Source organism: Gallus gallus, chromosome 5 (assembly GCF_016699485.2).
Source record: "Gallus gallus isolate bGalGal1 chromosome 5, bGalGal1.mat.broiler.GRCg7b, whole genome shotgun sequence".
Lineage (NCBI taxonomy): Eukaryota > Metazoa > Chordata > Aves > Galliformes > Phasianidae > Gallus > Gallus gallus.
In genome coordinates this window covers 22,928,775-22,943,946 of record NC_052536.1, presented here as the reverse complement: position 1 = coordinate 22,943,946, position 15,172 = coordinate 22,928,775, and the positions used below count along the sequence as shown (strand labels likewise).

The window sequence follows — 15,172 nt, the reverse complement described above, 5'->3', positions numbered from 1 at the left end:
GCAAAACTTGTTTAAATGTAGCTATCCTTGAGACCTAGCTTTATAATTACTTCATATTTTTAGACTTGTATGCATCCTCAATCCATGTACAAATGCTTCTGACAAAAACATATCTACATCAAATTAAGGTTACTGCACCACAGTTACAGATTAAGAGCTAATTTAAACCATGTATGGCCCCTTGTATTTTGCAAGTGTTGTTTAACTCATCTGAAACAGCATGCTGACATACTGCTACCCTGGTATGTCTTCTTAAAAGAGAGCTACCAGGCCTAAAACAAGCAAAAAAAAATTATTTCTTGCTTTCTTCCCCATTTCTCCTTTTATCAGTTGTTGCAAACTCACCTTCTGAAACTCCTCCATGGAAGCAAGTCTCTCTTTCCAGTTACCGCTGTCCAGCTGCTGGATACAAGAAGCTGGAAGGACAGCAGCAGCTTTCTCCTCACAAACTTCTATCTGTAGACAGATCAGGATAAGGATAACACATCCCACAGGATTCCATGGTAGTAGGAAAAACAGAGCTAAGGGCATATAATCCACTGGAACAACTCCTGATCTTTGATGCATTTACAAAATTTAAGTCACCATAAAATGAAAAAGTTCTCTGCTGTAGGTTGAGAGATTTCGTACAGATTACAACTTAGGAGCTCATAAATTTCAGAAGCTGCTAAAGCATACTGCAACAGAAAAATAATCCCTGAAAAGTTTAAGTAGCACAGACACAAATGATACCAGGTAGCCATTACTTACTAAAGAATCAAGCACAGATAAAATAAGTATGCAAGATAATTTTGTATGAAGTTTGGGTTTCATAACAATTAATCAGGGGATAAAGGTGGACAGGAGAAGACATCTTCCACATCCATCTGAATGGAATGAATTCAAGTTATTTTGAAAATGAAACAAAGCAAAAACTTCCTTTGCATCTGTTATCTGTATTACTCTCAAGAACTGTATCCTCATTTTGTGCTGTATATAACATATATATAATGAAAAGTACTCATGCTAAAGGACACTCCCTAAAGGTAGCTGACAACTCAAAAATTGCAAATAGATTTTGTAAAGCAGCAAGTCAGAACTTAAACAGCTTTTTGTTACTGTCTGACCCACAGACAGGGAATGAGGCAAACTAATCTACTGAAAGGATATGGAAGGGAAAAGGGCTTTTTTCTAAAGTAGAAATAAAGCATGTAATCCATACGTATATAAAATACATGAATGACTCAAACACTCACTGACTCAAAGATTTTCAATGCATTCTTGACTCATGCCCAACTATGAGCAGCACGTAAAAAACCTGATTTATTAGTTTATTATTAGTTTGAAATCTGAAGCAGAATACGTTAAACTCCAGAACACCATATTTTCAAGCTTTTAATGCCAGACAGCAAATCCTATACCTTTAATTACATTGTAAGTAGTTAACTCTACCTTTCTCTACCTTCTACATCTGTTTCTAGCTCAGTAACACCATGACACTGATCATTACATAAGCTTGATAATGTTTATTGCTTTTATGACCTGGTACCAAAACCAGCCAATAAGTGCATATTTGCCAGACTATATCAAACATCCATTTTGCCAGTTATGAATTCTGTTTAAATGCACTGATTTTCCTTGGCCAAGAGATGCTTCAGTGAAAAATATAGGAGCTGAAGAACTGATTAACTATTTACACTGAACACTTTATTTTGGACAAAAGCAAAACACTTACCGAGAGCTCTGATTCAAATATCTCTTTGGTCTCAGGACCCTTCTTGCCTTTAGCCCCAGCACCGCCTGTACCCGCAGCTGCAGCTGGTTTGCTTTTCTTAGGGGGGCCCCCAGGCTAGAAAGGGAAACACAAGTTAGCAGAGATCAAACAATTCTCCAACTCAGATTCTAAAAGAACTGCTGTTTTTCTACATCTCTGCATTCTGACATCAAAACAGACATTTGGAAGATGCATTTCTGGTACCATAACTGTTACATTTGATCTTCAAGATATCAACTAGTTATAGTCAATACAATCACAGACAAATAGAATTGCCAATGACCTCCTGACAATCTCTTACTTTCACAACAGGTGCTTTTTTCTGTGGTCCTGGTTTGGCTGCTGCATCTTTTATTTCTTTATCTCCAGCAGACCCTGAAAGAGCAGGTGCCTTTCCAGCAACAGGCTTGCCTTCTTTCTTCTCAGCAGCTCCAGTCTTTTTACCATAAACCAGTTCTACCTTCTCAGCGCACTCTTTAATCTGACAAAGTGTTGTAAAAGAAAACAAAACAAAAAGTGTAAAAAAAAATGCATCTGCTTAGCTACTACAAGGAGATGTAGTTTACCTTCTCAGCGGTGGCTCAATCTTTACTATTCTAGAAACCACATTAAGTTGTTCAGTTAACAAAGTTTAGTTATCCTCTGTTACAGTAGTAATGCTAACTAGTCAATGCATCAGCTCCTGTTACATTGCACAGTTGATTTTCTTAGTTCAAAAATGAAGTGCATTCATACATAAAGAGTTGAGAGAACCCCTTCCAAATGCAGATTCTCTAAAGACTAATTCTTAGCACAATAATCAAGTCATCACTAAACCTGTTAACTTATGCAAAAGCACAAAAACTTTGTGTAGTGAAGGACTGAATATCAAACCCTATCTTAAAATATAGAAGTAGGTCTTGTGTCCATGACTTAAACCCCTGAGATTTGTTTCAGATGGAGAAAGAAGCAACAACCCAGCAACCAAAAAAAGAAATCAAGCTACTTCACAGATATGTGAATGTTTGGCTTAAGACTCTATATTTAAGAATGAGAAGGTGCAGAGTTTACAAACCAATACATTTTAGATATTGAGTCAAAGAAAGGACACTCCATATTTAACAAATTAAAAAAAAGACTTTTTCCAGACTTCCTGCTCCAACAATAACTTTTAAGACATTTCCAAAACAACTGTGGCAAATCATTGACCAAAGTGCCTCCTTTCATCGTCTTTACTAAAATGCATTTGACATGGATAAATTGAGCATTTAACATTTCATAAACTCACCCGATCGAGTTTCAGTTTGTCGACATCTGCTAGAAAAGGATTCACAGCTTTCTCTCCAGCAACCTTCAATGCAGTGCCTAATGCTTCAAAGCCAGCATCTCTTACTTCAGGAGCAGAATCATTGATATGCTGCCAAGAAATACAGTGTGCATCACATAGCTTGCAATTCACATCTAAACAAATGTTTGAACCCGTGTTACATATAAACCTGTTCCAACCTTTTAAAAATACTTACAACTACAGCATAATACTTAACATTCCATTCCACTATAGAAAGAAAATGATCTAGTTCTGTTTTCTCATGTCCTGATCTACCCTGTTTCTCAAATACAGTTAGCTTCCCATCCTTGGATCTCTCACACAGCAAGAAGAGAGAGAACATCTCAGCTTTAAGGAATACTGAAACACCATAGAAGTTTCTTAGAAATTTAAAACCCCACAATTCTTTTCAAATCTCCCATTTTGGAAGCCAGGGAACTTTCCCAGAAGGAAAACACATAATAAAGCATACATATTTTGTTTACACTGGAAGTTCTCCAGTGTACATGCAGCCTATGTATCAACAGAAGTCTTTACTGATGGCAAATTAGATGCAACGCTCTAAGAAAAGCTTGCTATGGATATCTGCAAGAAGCATTTGTCAATGTCCATCAGTTAAATAGTCAGAAAATCAGTGTCTTAATTTATTATAAACTAGGCGAGTATTCAGTTTCAGATAGTTAGTCTCCTGTTAGCTACTTCCACAACCAAGTCACCTTCCACCTCAGTATCAGTCAGAATTCACTGACAGCACTATAGTACAAAAGCTCTTTAGCCCCTGCACTACCAGATGTCTTTCTCCCAAAACAATCTGATGCTTTGCACCAGCACTTTAAGTCAATATCAGAGAAGTACCAATTCCTTCTGCTTTTTTTTTTTTTTTTTTTTTTTTTACCTTGAGAAGTGCAGCACAGAAAGGTTTCAACAGGCTTTTTGGCAGAGTAGAAGGTGTGCAGTGACGGAAGCTTCTTGCAATGAAAAGGGATGTCTGCTGCTTAATTGTTGGATTTTTGTTGTCCATCACTGCCAACACATCTTCACTTATGTTCTGCAATGTGGTCTACAGTGAGAAAAAAGTTAATAGTTTCAGGAAAGGAAAAAGACACCAATTCTCAGACAATGGGAAAATTGTCAGTGTTTTACTTACAGTAAGAAAGATTGCATCAATGGCTTCCTGCAGTGCTTGCACTACCTGAGGTTTCTTCTCTTTAAATTTCTCTAAGATTGTTGGAACAACCTGTGGAAGAGATAAAAAGAAACAAAGTCAATCCACTCTTCACTAATATAATTGTAAAACGTGAAGATTTGTTCCCTGATGTTCCACAAAAAAACAAAGCAAATTAGCATCTCTCTTGCCCCACTGAGCACACAACAGTCTGGAATAGGCTAGTTCATCCTGCTACCTCCAATGTGAAATTCTTTCTATTCAACCTATTAACAAAAAGATTTGAGTAGTTACATAGAAAAGCTAAGAAGAGGAAGATATATAAATTCACAAGTGAATATTCTGAATTTACTGGTGTGAAATACAAGGAGTTCCACAGTAGAGTGCTGTGTTCTGATTTTTTTTTTTAAGAATCCAAGAATGTGTGCGTGTACATGCATACATATATACACAGTCCTGTTTCCCAGCTTCCTCACAGCATTCAGCACCACTGTCCAAGATGCTCTTATTTGACTAGAGCACTTTCCAGTTGTAAAAGCCTGAACCTTTTCTGCACCAGCATCCCCTCCAAGAACGATATTTTTGGATTTATTAACTTGAAAAGGCACAGCTGATAATTAAACCACACCATATCGGAGTTTCCCCACAATTTACACCCAATATAGCTTCTCAGTCAACCAGATATAGCTGACTCTTCAATGCGCTGGTGCCATGAGCAGCTCCACTTAGCTATGGTCTCTATAACCATTAGTAACATAACAGGATAAATTCTGACATCTAACCAGAGACATGCAGAGCTTTTAGTTGTGAAAAGCAGGCTACTTTCAAGATTCTGTAAGCATATCACAGCCAATAGTTTAGAAGCCATTTAGTTACCTGTTATAAGCTCTTGCATAATAGAAAACAGGTTTTCCTACAGATACCTCTTTCTACACAGAATTTGACTACAAGATCTCAACTCATTATGACAGTGACCGTCTTTGCTAACCCTTGCCAATTCCCTGTTTGCAAAGCCTTAAGCACTTAAAATAGGTAAAAATAACCAGATTCCTCATAACAGGCAGCTTTTAGAATGAAATTATCTTTGCCCAAGATTTTGTTCAGAGTTCAGGAGACCTGAAGGCTTTGAAGCAATGACATTCAATAACTTCACAATTTACCACAAAACATAACAGCTGTCAGAAACATTTCTCTACCTCTCCCAGTTTTACCCTCAGCTCTCCCTTATGTATCACAAGAAAATTTAAAGTTGAGCAGATTAAAGAGCCACAGTGACTCTCTTGAGAAAAAAGTGAGATAAATGCAACTATTTCTACAACTTTCCTGGTACTATTGTACCTCAGGTAACTAGTGACAGGCCTAGAGGGAATGGCTTCAAGCTGCGCCAGGGAAGGTTCAGGCTGGATGTCAGGAAATACTACTTCTGTGGAAGAGTGGTCAGGCACTGGAATGGGCTGCCCAGGGAGGTGGTGGAGTCACCAGCCCTGGAGGTGTTCAAGGAATGTCTGGACGTTGTGTTGAGGGACATGGTTTAATGAGAACTACTGGTGATGGGTGGATGGTTGGACTGGATGATCCTGTGGGTCTTTTCCAACCGTGGTGATTCTACAATTCTATGATTCTATTGTTGCTAAGACAAGAGTTGCAAAAGGAGAGAAGAGCATTAAACTAGATCACCCGAACATTTTGGTACCAAAGAAATCTCAGTAGTCTGGCTGTTCAAAGCAGGTAACAAAACAACAAATAAAACCAAACCCAACAACTGTACACAATGGCACTACTAGGTAGACCTCAGGCTCAGAAATGCTTCCCCACCTCTGTGTGCTACAAGTGCATTTCTGTGGGTGTACCTCCAGCATGAGGTAACGTAAATCAAGTTCATCTTATGGAAAGTGAACTCAGAGTTATCTTAGTACACAAGATTCATTGCACCAGGACGCTTTATACCACTGAACGTGAATAAACACTGTCCTTTTAACCTTCAGCTGCAAGACATTTCACTTCTTAATCCATCAAGGTGCAGGTAAGCATTTGTAATACTATAAAAATATATCTTTGATAAACACCAAGCCCTGACTAACAAACCCCCCACCCCCACATTTCCTGGTGTTCAGCATCAACAAAAAAACTGGGAAAAAACATACATACTCTTACTTACATGTCCTGCATATTGTCCAAATTTCTTTCGGAGGCCAGAAGCCAGTCCAGCAAGGCATTTGGCAGCTAAAGCAACCAGCATAACATTCGTATCCTTTCCAACAACCTGGAAAGGAAAAAGTAAGGAAAGGTGGAAGACTTCTCCAAGAGACTTGGAGAAATTTCTTAGTATGATCAGCAGGTTATTAACAGATAAGGTTACTCCCACCACTGTTCCAACTAAGAAGTTTATGCTCCTGAGCATTATCTTAATTAAAACTTTTAAACTTCAACACAAAGAAAATATATCAAAAATTAATAATTAAACCATATGCATATGCTGTGTTTCATTACCTTTTTGAGAACTTTCACCAAGTCTGCATAGTCTCCTGATTCTAACTTAGGATTTTTCACCAGCACTTCCACAGCTTCTAGAGCTTCTTTCCTTTCCTGCCACTTTTTTGCTTCCTGCAGAGCAAATCACTTAGATTAATTTATAAATCTAAACAGTCCTAGAGAATCTTATTTGCCACAAACCATAGATTTTAGAGCTCAACCCTATTCTGAGAAAACCAAGATCTCTTCAAGTTCCCCTAAAGCTCAACATCAACAGCAGCAAAACATGAAATACAGTCCTTTCCCAGGATGTAGCTCAGCTCCTTAGAATTACAGCTTCCTTGACGGTAAAAAAAACAGAATTTCAGACTTATTTATGACAGTCTATAATTTGCTTACACAAGTCTGTTATTACCCATGCAGCAGTATAGTTTATGCTGCAAAATGCAAGTCTGTCTTTAGACTCATAAGCTCCACATGCCACAGAATTAACCACTGGTATTAAAGTTTATGCTTACTATTTTCTCATAAAAGTCCTTTGGAAGCTTTGAAAGAATTTCTACAGCTTCAAGCAACTCATATGCATCCACTTGTGGTACTGCTTCTTCCTCATCATCATCTCCTGCAACCAGAAGTGAGAAAAACATCAAGCTGCGTGATAAATGCAATTTCAACCACACTGCTGTCTAAGGCTCACTTACAAAACAGTGTCAGCAATTGTGAACTTGCTAGGCCAAAGGACAGATACTTTATCATGTGAAGTTCTTACCCTAGCCACATTCTCTTGTGGGGCAATGCATCACATGTTCTATATCAGTTTGAATAGAAGAACCTTCACAATTAAATGCATTTCTCAATAACATACCCATGATAAGCTTCCCAATAGAGTACAGAGATAGTTTACCTTCATCTCCATCTCCTCCAGCTGCCTGCTGCTGCTCAAATTTTGCTTTCAGCTCCTGTTGGGAACGCAAGAACCTGGTCTGCTTAGGAGCAGCTGATGACACTTTGACCCACTCTTCTTCCAGTTCCTTTAGCTGTCAAAGGAAAAGAATCATAGTATCCATGACATTTTGTACGTACCACAGACAAGCAACCCCTCACAGAAAGCACTGGAGATTTCCCATTACAAGTTTAAGACATTGATGAACTTTATGTTCTTTGTTTTGCCACCAAAGAAGTGACTTCACACCCACTGTTCAAAAGCTTTTTGAACAGATGTACTCACACAGCAGAGCATCAAAAACAAAAATGCTAATGCCAAGCATTTACTTCAGAACAAACTGTGAAACGGTCAGGCCTCTAAAGGTTTAAAATACGACTGGTTGAACATGGAGAAAGATTCTTGTTCTAGTTTTAATATCTGAAGACGGCAGGACTAAAGTGAAACAAACATGCTGAGTTATGTTTGACAAGGCAGTTTAAAGAAAAGTTATGCCTTGCTCCAGAAAATTACTGCTTTCCACTCGAACAAAATTGTATATCCACTCAAACAAGTGGATCGGAAAGAAAGATGCAGTTGTAATTTAGAAAGTTTTAAAATAATGGAATATTCCAGTTATCTATCACAACACGATGACACTTCCTGAGGTGGAGCAATCATACATGGAAACAAACACTGTAAATGCACACCTCACCACTTCCAGTGCCAGGGGTCTTTTTACACCACTATTTGCCCTTGGGTTAGGTCTCCGTGACAAGCTATTTCACTTTTCCAAATGCCCTCCTCAGTTCCAGTACAAATAAAACAACATTTTGCTGTCACCCCTTTAGAAACAACGAAGGGGGACAGAAGTCTTCAGCGATGTTACAGGCAACTAAAAAAATAATGCCTCATTAGTGGAAAATTCCAGCTCTGACAAACACTACAGGATCAGGGCTGGTAAACACATGTGTGTATAGAAGTGTTTTTTCAACTGTCTGGTTACAGCACTATCTCCTACCTACCTGAACAGAATTTATATTCTGCAATGGAGGTCTCAGAGCATCCCTTATCCAACGGTAGATCTCCACAGCAAGGAGTTTGGCTTCATCTCGAACAGCCTTTTCCCGAGACTCAAACAGTTTTGGCAATACTTTAATGATTGGCTTCAGTGAGATTATTTTTGAACCAAATTCACTGAAAGTTAAAAACATGGAATAGCATCAGAGTCCAAGCAGGAACCACAAAAAGTGATTTTTTTATTTAAAGAAAACAATCTATGCTGTGCAGTCAGTATACAGAGATGGTTATTTACTCAAATCCTTGTTTCTTTTTGATACAGCTGCTGCACAATTAAAAGAATATTTCCCCAGTCATAATTACTCTCCCCAAGCCAACTGGAATTACAATACCAGACCTCTGCTAAAATTACTTCAAAACATTTAATCCAATCTATTGCCTAAATCTGTTTCCTTGCCAAGAGGGGAAAAAATGAAAGTATCCTTAGACTGAAATTTATACGACCTACTTTTTTTTTTTTTTAAATCAGAATAAATAGAATCTCCTTTGTCTATCCTTGGAGGCAGTAAAAGCATTAGTCATTTTGCTACTTGTAGAACTAGATAATTATAGTAAGCCTGGGTCATCCTCACAAAAAATACACGTGTTAAAATGTGTGCAACCGAAAGGACACACAGAACAGGTTTCCCCAGCCAACCTTCCCCGTCAGCAGATTCTACACACTGTTGAACTTCACACAGTATGTTTCATTTTTCAACCACTGTTGAATAAAACCAAATTTTCTTAGATACCCATAGTAAACCGCTACAGTTCTTTCTTTACAGTATTTCTAAGTCATATCAGAAGCCACAGAATACTAATTCAGGACCATTTTTCTTCCTTGAGAGCTCTAAATTAAACTTTCTAGTCACACTTTCCTTCTGTTCCTGTTCAGCTGAGTACTTCATGAAAAAGCTAGTAAAAAAACAGCTAGTAAAAAACAAACAGTTGCATATCTAAGTTATAAAAAAATCTTCTGCTAGAAGCCTTATTATGAGTCTCACTTTACGAGAAAAGTGAGGTAATAAAACATGCAAAAGAAGCTCCAGTATCAGAAGTAACAATTACAGAATACGAACAAATGAATGGCACAAGCTTGTTTTTATACCATGGCTAAAATAAGGGGCATAGAGAAAAAGGGGCTATCGACAATGAGCACTTGGTGCGGTCTACTGTTCCCCTAATTCTTGTAACAACAAGAAATAAAAAACACTTCAGCATAAAGTAAAAAACACTGGAGGCGTAACTAGTTACATACTGAAGCTACACACCTAGGTACAATACATAAACCTTGCTGAAACTGCAAGCACAATTCTAAAGCTTCTAAAGCAGAAGATTAATAGAGCTCCATGAAATAAATCGATCTTGCTATCTAAACGCTACAGATAAAAAAAGCATGTCTTATAAATATGGTTGGTGGGAAGATACTGAGGAAGGTTACACCATTTTCTAATTATACCATACTGTTAAAGAGAAGGCAATTTAAAATAGGTAAAATGTCCTTAAAAGTAGGACATTTAGCAGAACCTTAAATCAAGGATTGCTTACAGCACTCAAACACTTAGTGTAAAAAGAACCATCTATGTATGTACTTCAGCAAATTCACTACCAAATATCTAGCATAAGGTATTCTTCATTTGTATTACAGTGTTTTCACACGAGCTACTTTTTTATTATTATTATTTTTGCAGGAAGAGGTACTCCGGCCTCACTAATACCAAAATTATCAGCAGGAAATTCACCCAGAATGAAACAAAAAACAAACAGATACTGCAATTCTAATCCTAAAACCATCTGCCCTATCTTAAATAAGATCTGTTTTTTAGAGTATTATCAGCTTTTGTTTTTAACGAGGAAATTTTTACATGGACAGTGGAAATTGACCCAGACAGCTCTTATTAAAAATAAACTTAGGTGTAATGAGCATTTAAAAAAAACCAAACCAACAATGTAGTCAACCAAAGGTACACACAGAGAGGAAAAACTGAAAGCAAACCAACAACAACAAAAAAAAAAGGAATGCATTTCAGCTTCCCCATCACTGAGTTTATCTCAGCTATTCAGAAGAGCTGTGATATTCTCACAACTGTTGTCGCCATAAAAATAATCAGTTCAGTAAAGACAGCCTGCTAAAAACACTGGATGGATATATGTACTGCTGGGCTGAGGGGAAAAAAGCAACAAGGAAACAAACACCACAGCCCCAAACCTAAAAGCTTACCTTAGTGCTTTCCTCAGTGTCTCTATACACGCAACTATGATTTTCGGGTTTTTGTTGTCGAGACCCTTTAGTAATTCTTCTTGTACTGCTTCCCCTTTCTCAATTTCTATATACATTAGACATATATCTACACCCAGCTCCTTTGCTCTGGCTTTTGGCTGATTGAATACTTTGTTTACAACTCCAGAAGCTACTTCTCCTGTTGTCCTGAAAGATGAGAGAAAGTTAACTTTAGAACATTTAACTGAATTGGTTATTTTCCATCATTATCCACAGACAGAAGCACACACAACATCTAGAACACTGCTGAGAGCTCAGTCATCACACAATAACGACTAAATTCTAAGTTAACTTTGAAGGTTATAACCTTCTGCAAGAGGTGATGTTATTACCCTCTAGTTTAATCAATAGAACTCCTTCACACTGAGTGCTATTTGGCATGTTCCTTATACTGGACTACATCAGACTGTGAATACAAGACTTTATCTCAAAAAGGTCATTATTAACACACATTAATTCGTCATCTCCAGGAATTGCATACATTTTAGTAACACATAACACCAGTGCACAAACAGAAAATAGTTTGCTGGGATTATGTCAAAGTTCCCAATACACTCAACAATTTATACCACTTGTGAATTAAGGGGGTCTGAAAATGCTGTTAGATTCTCAATTTAAGGTTTCAATTTATTTGTTTTTAAATACTTTTTTTTTTTTCTTTAATCAAATTACTTAAAGCCAGTGGATCAAAGCATGGATCAGGTCAATTAGGTGCTTTTATTTCACCCCGAGGAGAACACATTATTTCATGGGGCTAGATAATGCAAAATAGTAGCAACATCCTGTTTAGAAATAAGCAAGTATGCAGATTCAGATGGATTAAATTGGATACAACACCACAAACATAAGTACATTTTAATTAACAAATAAATTACATGACTATCTCTGAGGAAAGAGGTTTCCTGTACATACTGTTCCAGTCAGGCAAGAGGAGGAATTCCAGCTCACAACACCAACTCACTGTTTCACTTCTTTACCATTTCCAAGATCTTTACCACTCTTTTTTTCCAACATCAATAAGCATTATGTAAGCAACTTCTGATAAATTAACAGGTACGTGGAATCCATCTACAAACCTACTACTCTGCAGGTTTTATAAATCAGAAAGCAACTTCTGTTCTCAACATTTAATACCATAACTGTTCACAACTCCTGCACAATTTACCTGCAGACTTTCTCAGAGAGGGACATAAAATCCATAACAGCCTACTAATAGCAAGGAAACGCTACTTACTTCCCAGCTACGTGAGCATTTTCAACATAAGCAAGTGCTGCTTCCAGTCCCTTCAACTGTGCCACTGCATTGGAGTCCGTCACAAATTTCTTTATCAATCCAAGGTATTTGGACCATTCAGGACTCTTCTCATCATCTATCTTCTGAAAGAGCTTAAGGGCTTCTTCATAGCCATTTAGTCTGGCTTTCCACAGCTAGAAGCAGAAGTCAAACATTTAAGTGTTGTGCTAATACAAACCTTAACTCACCAATCTCACAAAGTACTTCAATCATAGCTGTAAGTGTGCTCAACAAGCTGGCATCTGCAAGATTTCCCTTCAGTAACTATATGAACACTGTGCTATAGTGTAAAATACCCACTGCTTTCCTGTCAACAATGACCCGGATAAAGAGAGATGTCAGTATTCTCCACTGCTCTCTATCAGCTCTAGCAACCATCGCCAGTGAGTAGGTGTGAGCCCAACAGTACTTTGAGCTACAGATGAGTAATATATTCACATGAACGAGTGTACTGATCTTTTAGCTCACAAACTTACACCATCTAGGTTATCACACAGCTGAACACTGCTTAATGAGTGCTACTTGACTGTTTCAGACCTTTTACTGTGCTATAAGACTTAGCCAACTTCGTTATAATTAGGTACAGGAATATCGTAGAAGTATCACAACACAGATACACAGCAAGCCAATCCCAAAGTCAGTATTTCCTACCTTGTGTTCACACTTCTGGTCGATGGGCAGTTTCATCCACTCACTGTCATCCCCCATTGTAATTCAGATTCTCTCTACAGTTACAGCAATTCCTGTGGACACAGAGACAAGTCAGAACACACACAGAAATCTAAGCGAAGTTCTACTTGCAACACAGTTCAGAAAATTAAAAAAAAGATAGCTCTAAAGCAGATCTTATATTTAATGTGAAACCCACTCTTTCAAGCCTGCAGTTGTATTTACATACAAACTACTAAGATTGGGCCACAACTCTGTTAACCTGGAAGGCTACCAGAAGCCACTGAAGAGTAATGCCATTTGTACTACTTCCAACACCAGAATTCTCCATCTGTTAAAGTTTCAGTAAGCTGACACAAGGCACGCAGAATACAGCTTCGTCTAAGCTTGAGGAAGAATGTATACAGTGAAGGATCTAAGAAGAAATGAGTATTCATAGAATGGCCTGGGTTGAAAAGGACCACAATGATCATTGAGTTCCAACCCCCCTGCTATGTGCAGGGTTGCCAACCACCAGACCAGGCTGCCCAGAGCCACATCCAGCCTGGCCTTGAATGCCCCCAGGGACAAGGCATCCACAACCTCACCTTGGGCAACCTGTTCCAGTGTGTCACCACCCTGTGTGAAAAACTTCCTCCTAATACCTAACCTAAACCTCCCCTGTCTCAGTTTAAGACCATTCCCCCTTGTCCTATCACTATCCACACTCATAAACAGCTGCTTCCCTTCCTCTTTATACACTCCCTTCAAGTACCGGAAGGCCACAATGAGGTCTCCTCAGAGCCTTCTCTTCTCCAAGCTAAACAATCCCAGTTCCCTCAACCTTTCCTCACAGGAGAGGTGCTCCAGCCCTCTGATCATCTTAGCGGCCCTCCTCTGGACCTGCTCCAAGAGCTCCACATCCTTCCCGGACTGGGGGCCCCAGGCCTGGATGCAGTACTCCAGATGGGTCTTCACAAGAGCCAAGAGTATTGACGACCACTAGAAAGCTGATGCTTACTGACATGTGCTTTCTGCAGTGGGTGCCACAAATTAGGGTTAAAAAAAATAATCACGTATTAGTGCGAGGACAGCTGTTTTAACTACTTCCCAAACAGAGCATTTGAAATGAACAGTACTATGAGACTAACAAAATCCATTTTTGCTAGCTAGCCAATTTATGCCCTAATTCTAACAATAGCCAGTATTGGCAACTGTCATCCAGAGACCAGTTTCTTACTGCACGTAGGCTCAAATATTACTTGTTCAAGCTCATAGAAGTGTTTTATCCCTCCCACTTCATTAAAATAGTAATATCGACCACTAGGGCATGAGAGATGAGACCTCAGGCTCAATGACCATCTTAGACATGCAAGTATCAGCAGCACTGAGACAGCTCACAACACTGCAGAAGCAAATTAAAATCAACCCAGGTAAGGGGCAACACATTCCAGCATAACATTTCAAATACATGCACAGAAGAGTTAGATTTCACAAACTAGTGGCCATCATCATCCAATAATTTATCCCTCTAGATGTATAAATACACAATGCTAACATAATATTTGCAACGTAAACTCAGCCTATGCCAGTAAAACTGTATACTTTTTAGATAGAAGTGTTTCATATCAAAAGTACATACAGAGGTTCTCTGCAGAAAAATAAATCCTAGGAGTACAATTTCATTGGTCTAAGTCAATACGAGCAAGTCCTGCAAAGCTATCTATCAGCCACAAACAGCTAACTCAATAGGGAAACCAGGCACAACAGCCTGGTAGCAACAGCCCACAAGCAAACATGAAGCTGCATTCACCTTAAAAGCCTTCTTAACAGTTCACCTAGTCAAGGATGCAGGAATGCCCTAGTGTGAAAGCAGCTACAACAACAGACTTTATCAATCAAGATAGCCCTGCAGCTAAGAAATTCTGGCAAAGCTGTGCCTCGTGTAATACAAGTTAAATTTGTGCTAGGAATAATTAACGTACCAGTACAGAACTTACCATACCAGTACAGAAATCACTGGAGGACCCCAGCAGCACAGAAGCAAGGCACAAACAGGCAGAACGCTTGCCCCCAAACTCACACAAGCCCTTGAGGAGAACAGTGATCTCAGTAAGAAGTTAAGTAGTTTACAAACCTAACCACAAATTTGGAGGCAATATACAAGCTGCTCCCTGGCTATATCCTTTTCTTAAGGAAAGCATAAGGAATCAACAGAAGGAAAAGAACTACCACAGATAAAACAGGAAAAGGAAGAAGACAGGATAAGCAA

At 38.5% G+C, this 15,172-nt stretch overlaps 1 protein-coding gene across 12 annotated transcripts in view; it reads right to left on the bottom strand.

Annotated features, from left to right (window-relative positions):
* The window catches only part of CKAP5 (cytoskeleton associated protein 5), a 46,789-nt gene that overhangs the window by 24,798 nt on the left and 6,819 nt on the right, over positions 1-15,172 (bottom strand). For 10 of the 12 annotated variants that reach the window (XM_040700928.2, XM_040700926.2, XM_040700932.2 and 7 more), the window contains 14 exons: positions 12,904-12,995; positions 12,193-12,386; positions 10,899-11,105; positions 8,644-8,815; positions 7,601-7,733; positions 7,215-7,318; positions 6,715-6,828; positions 6,383-6,487; positions 4,207-4,296; positions 3,955-4,119; positions 3,021-3,149; positions 2,055-2,234; positions 1,715-1,828; positions 346-456 (listed from right to left, as the gene is read on the bottom strand). In XM_040700928.2, the coding sequence (XP_040556862.1) occupies positions 346-456; positions 1,715-1,828; positions 2,055-2,234; positions 3,021-3,149; positions 3,955-4,119; positions 4,207-4,296; positions 6,383-6,487; positions 6,715-6,828; positions 7,215-7,318; positions 7,601-7,733; positions 8,644-8,815; positions 10,899-11,105; positions 12,193-12,386; positions 12,904-12,960 (1,875 nt within the window). In that variant the 5' untranslated portion in view covers positions 12,961-12,995. Of the gene's footprint in view, positions 1-345; positions 457-1,714; positions 1,829-2,054; positions 2,235-3,020; positions 3,150-3,954; positions 4,120-4,206; positions 4,297-6,382; positions 6,488-6,714; positions 6,829-7,214; positions 7,319-7,600; positions 7,734-8,643; positions 8,816-10,898; positions 11,106-12,192; positions 12,387-12,903; positions 12,999-14,900; positions 14,991-15,172 lie in introns of those variants that run through there. The other 2 variants (XM_040700930.2, NM_001199646.2) reach the window with 2 other exon arrangements.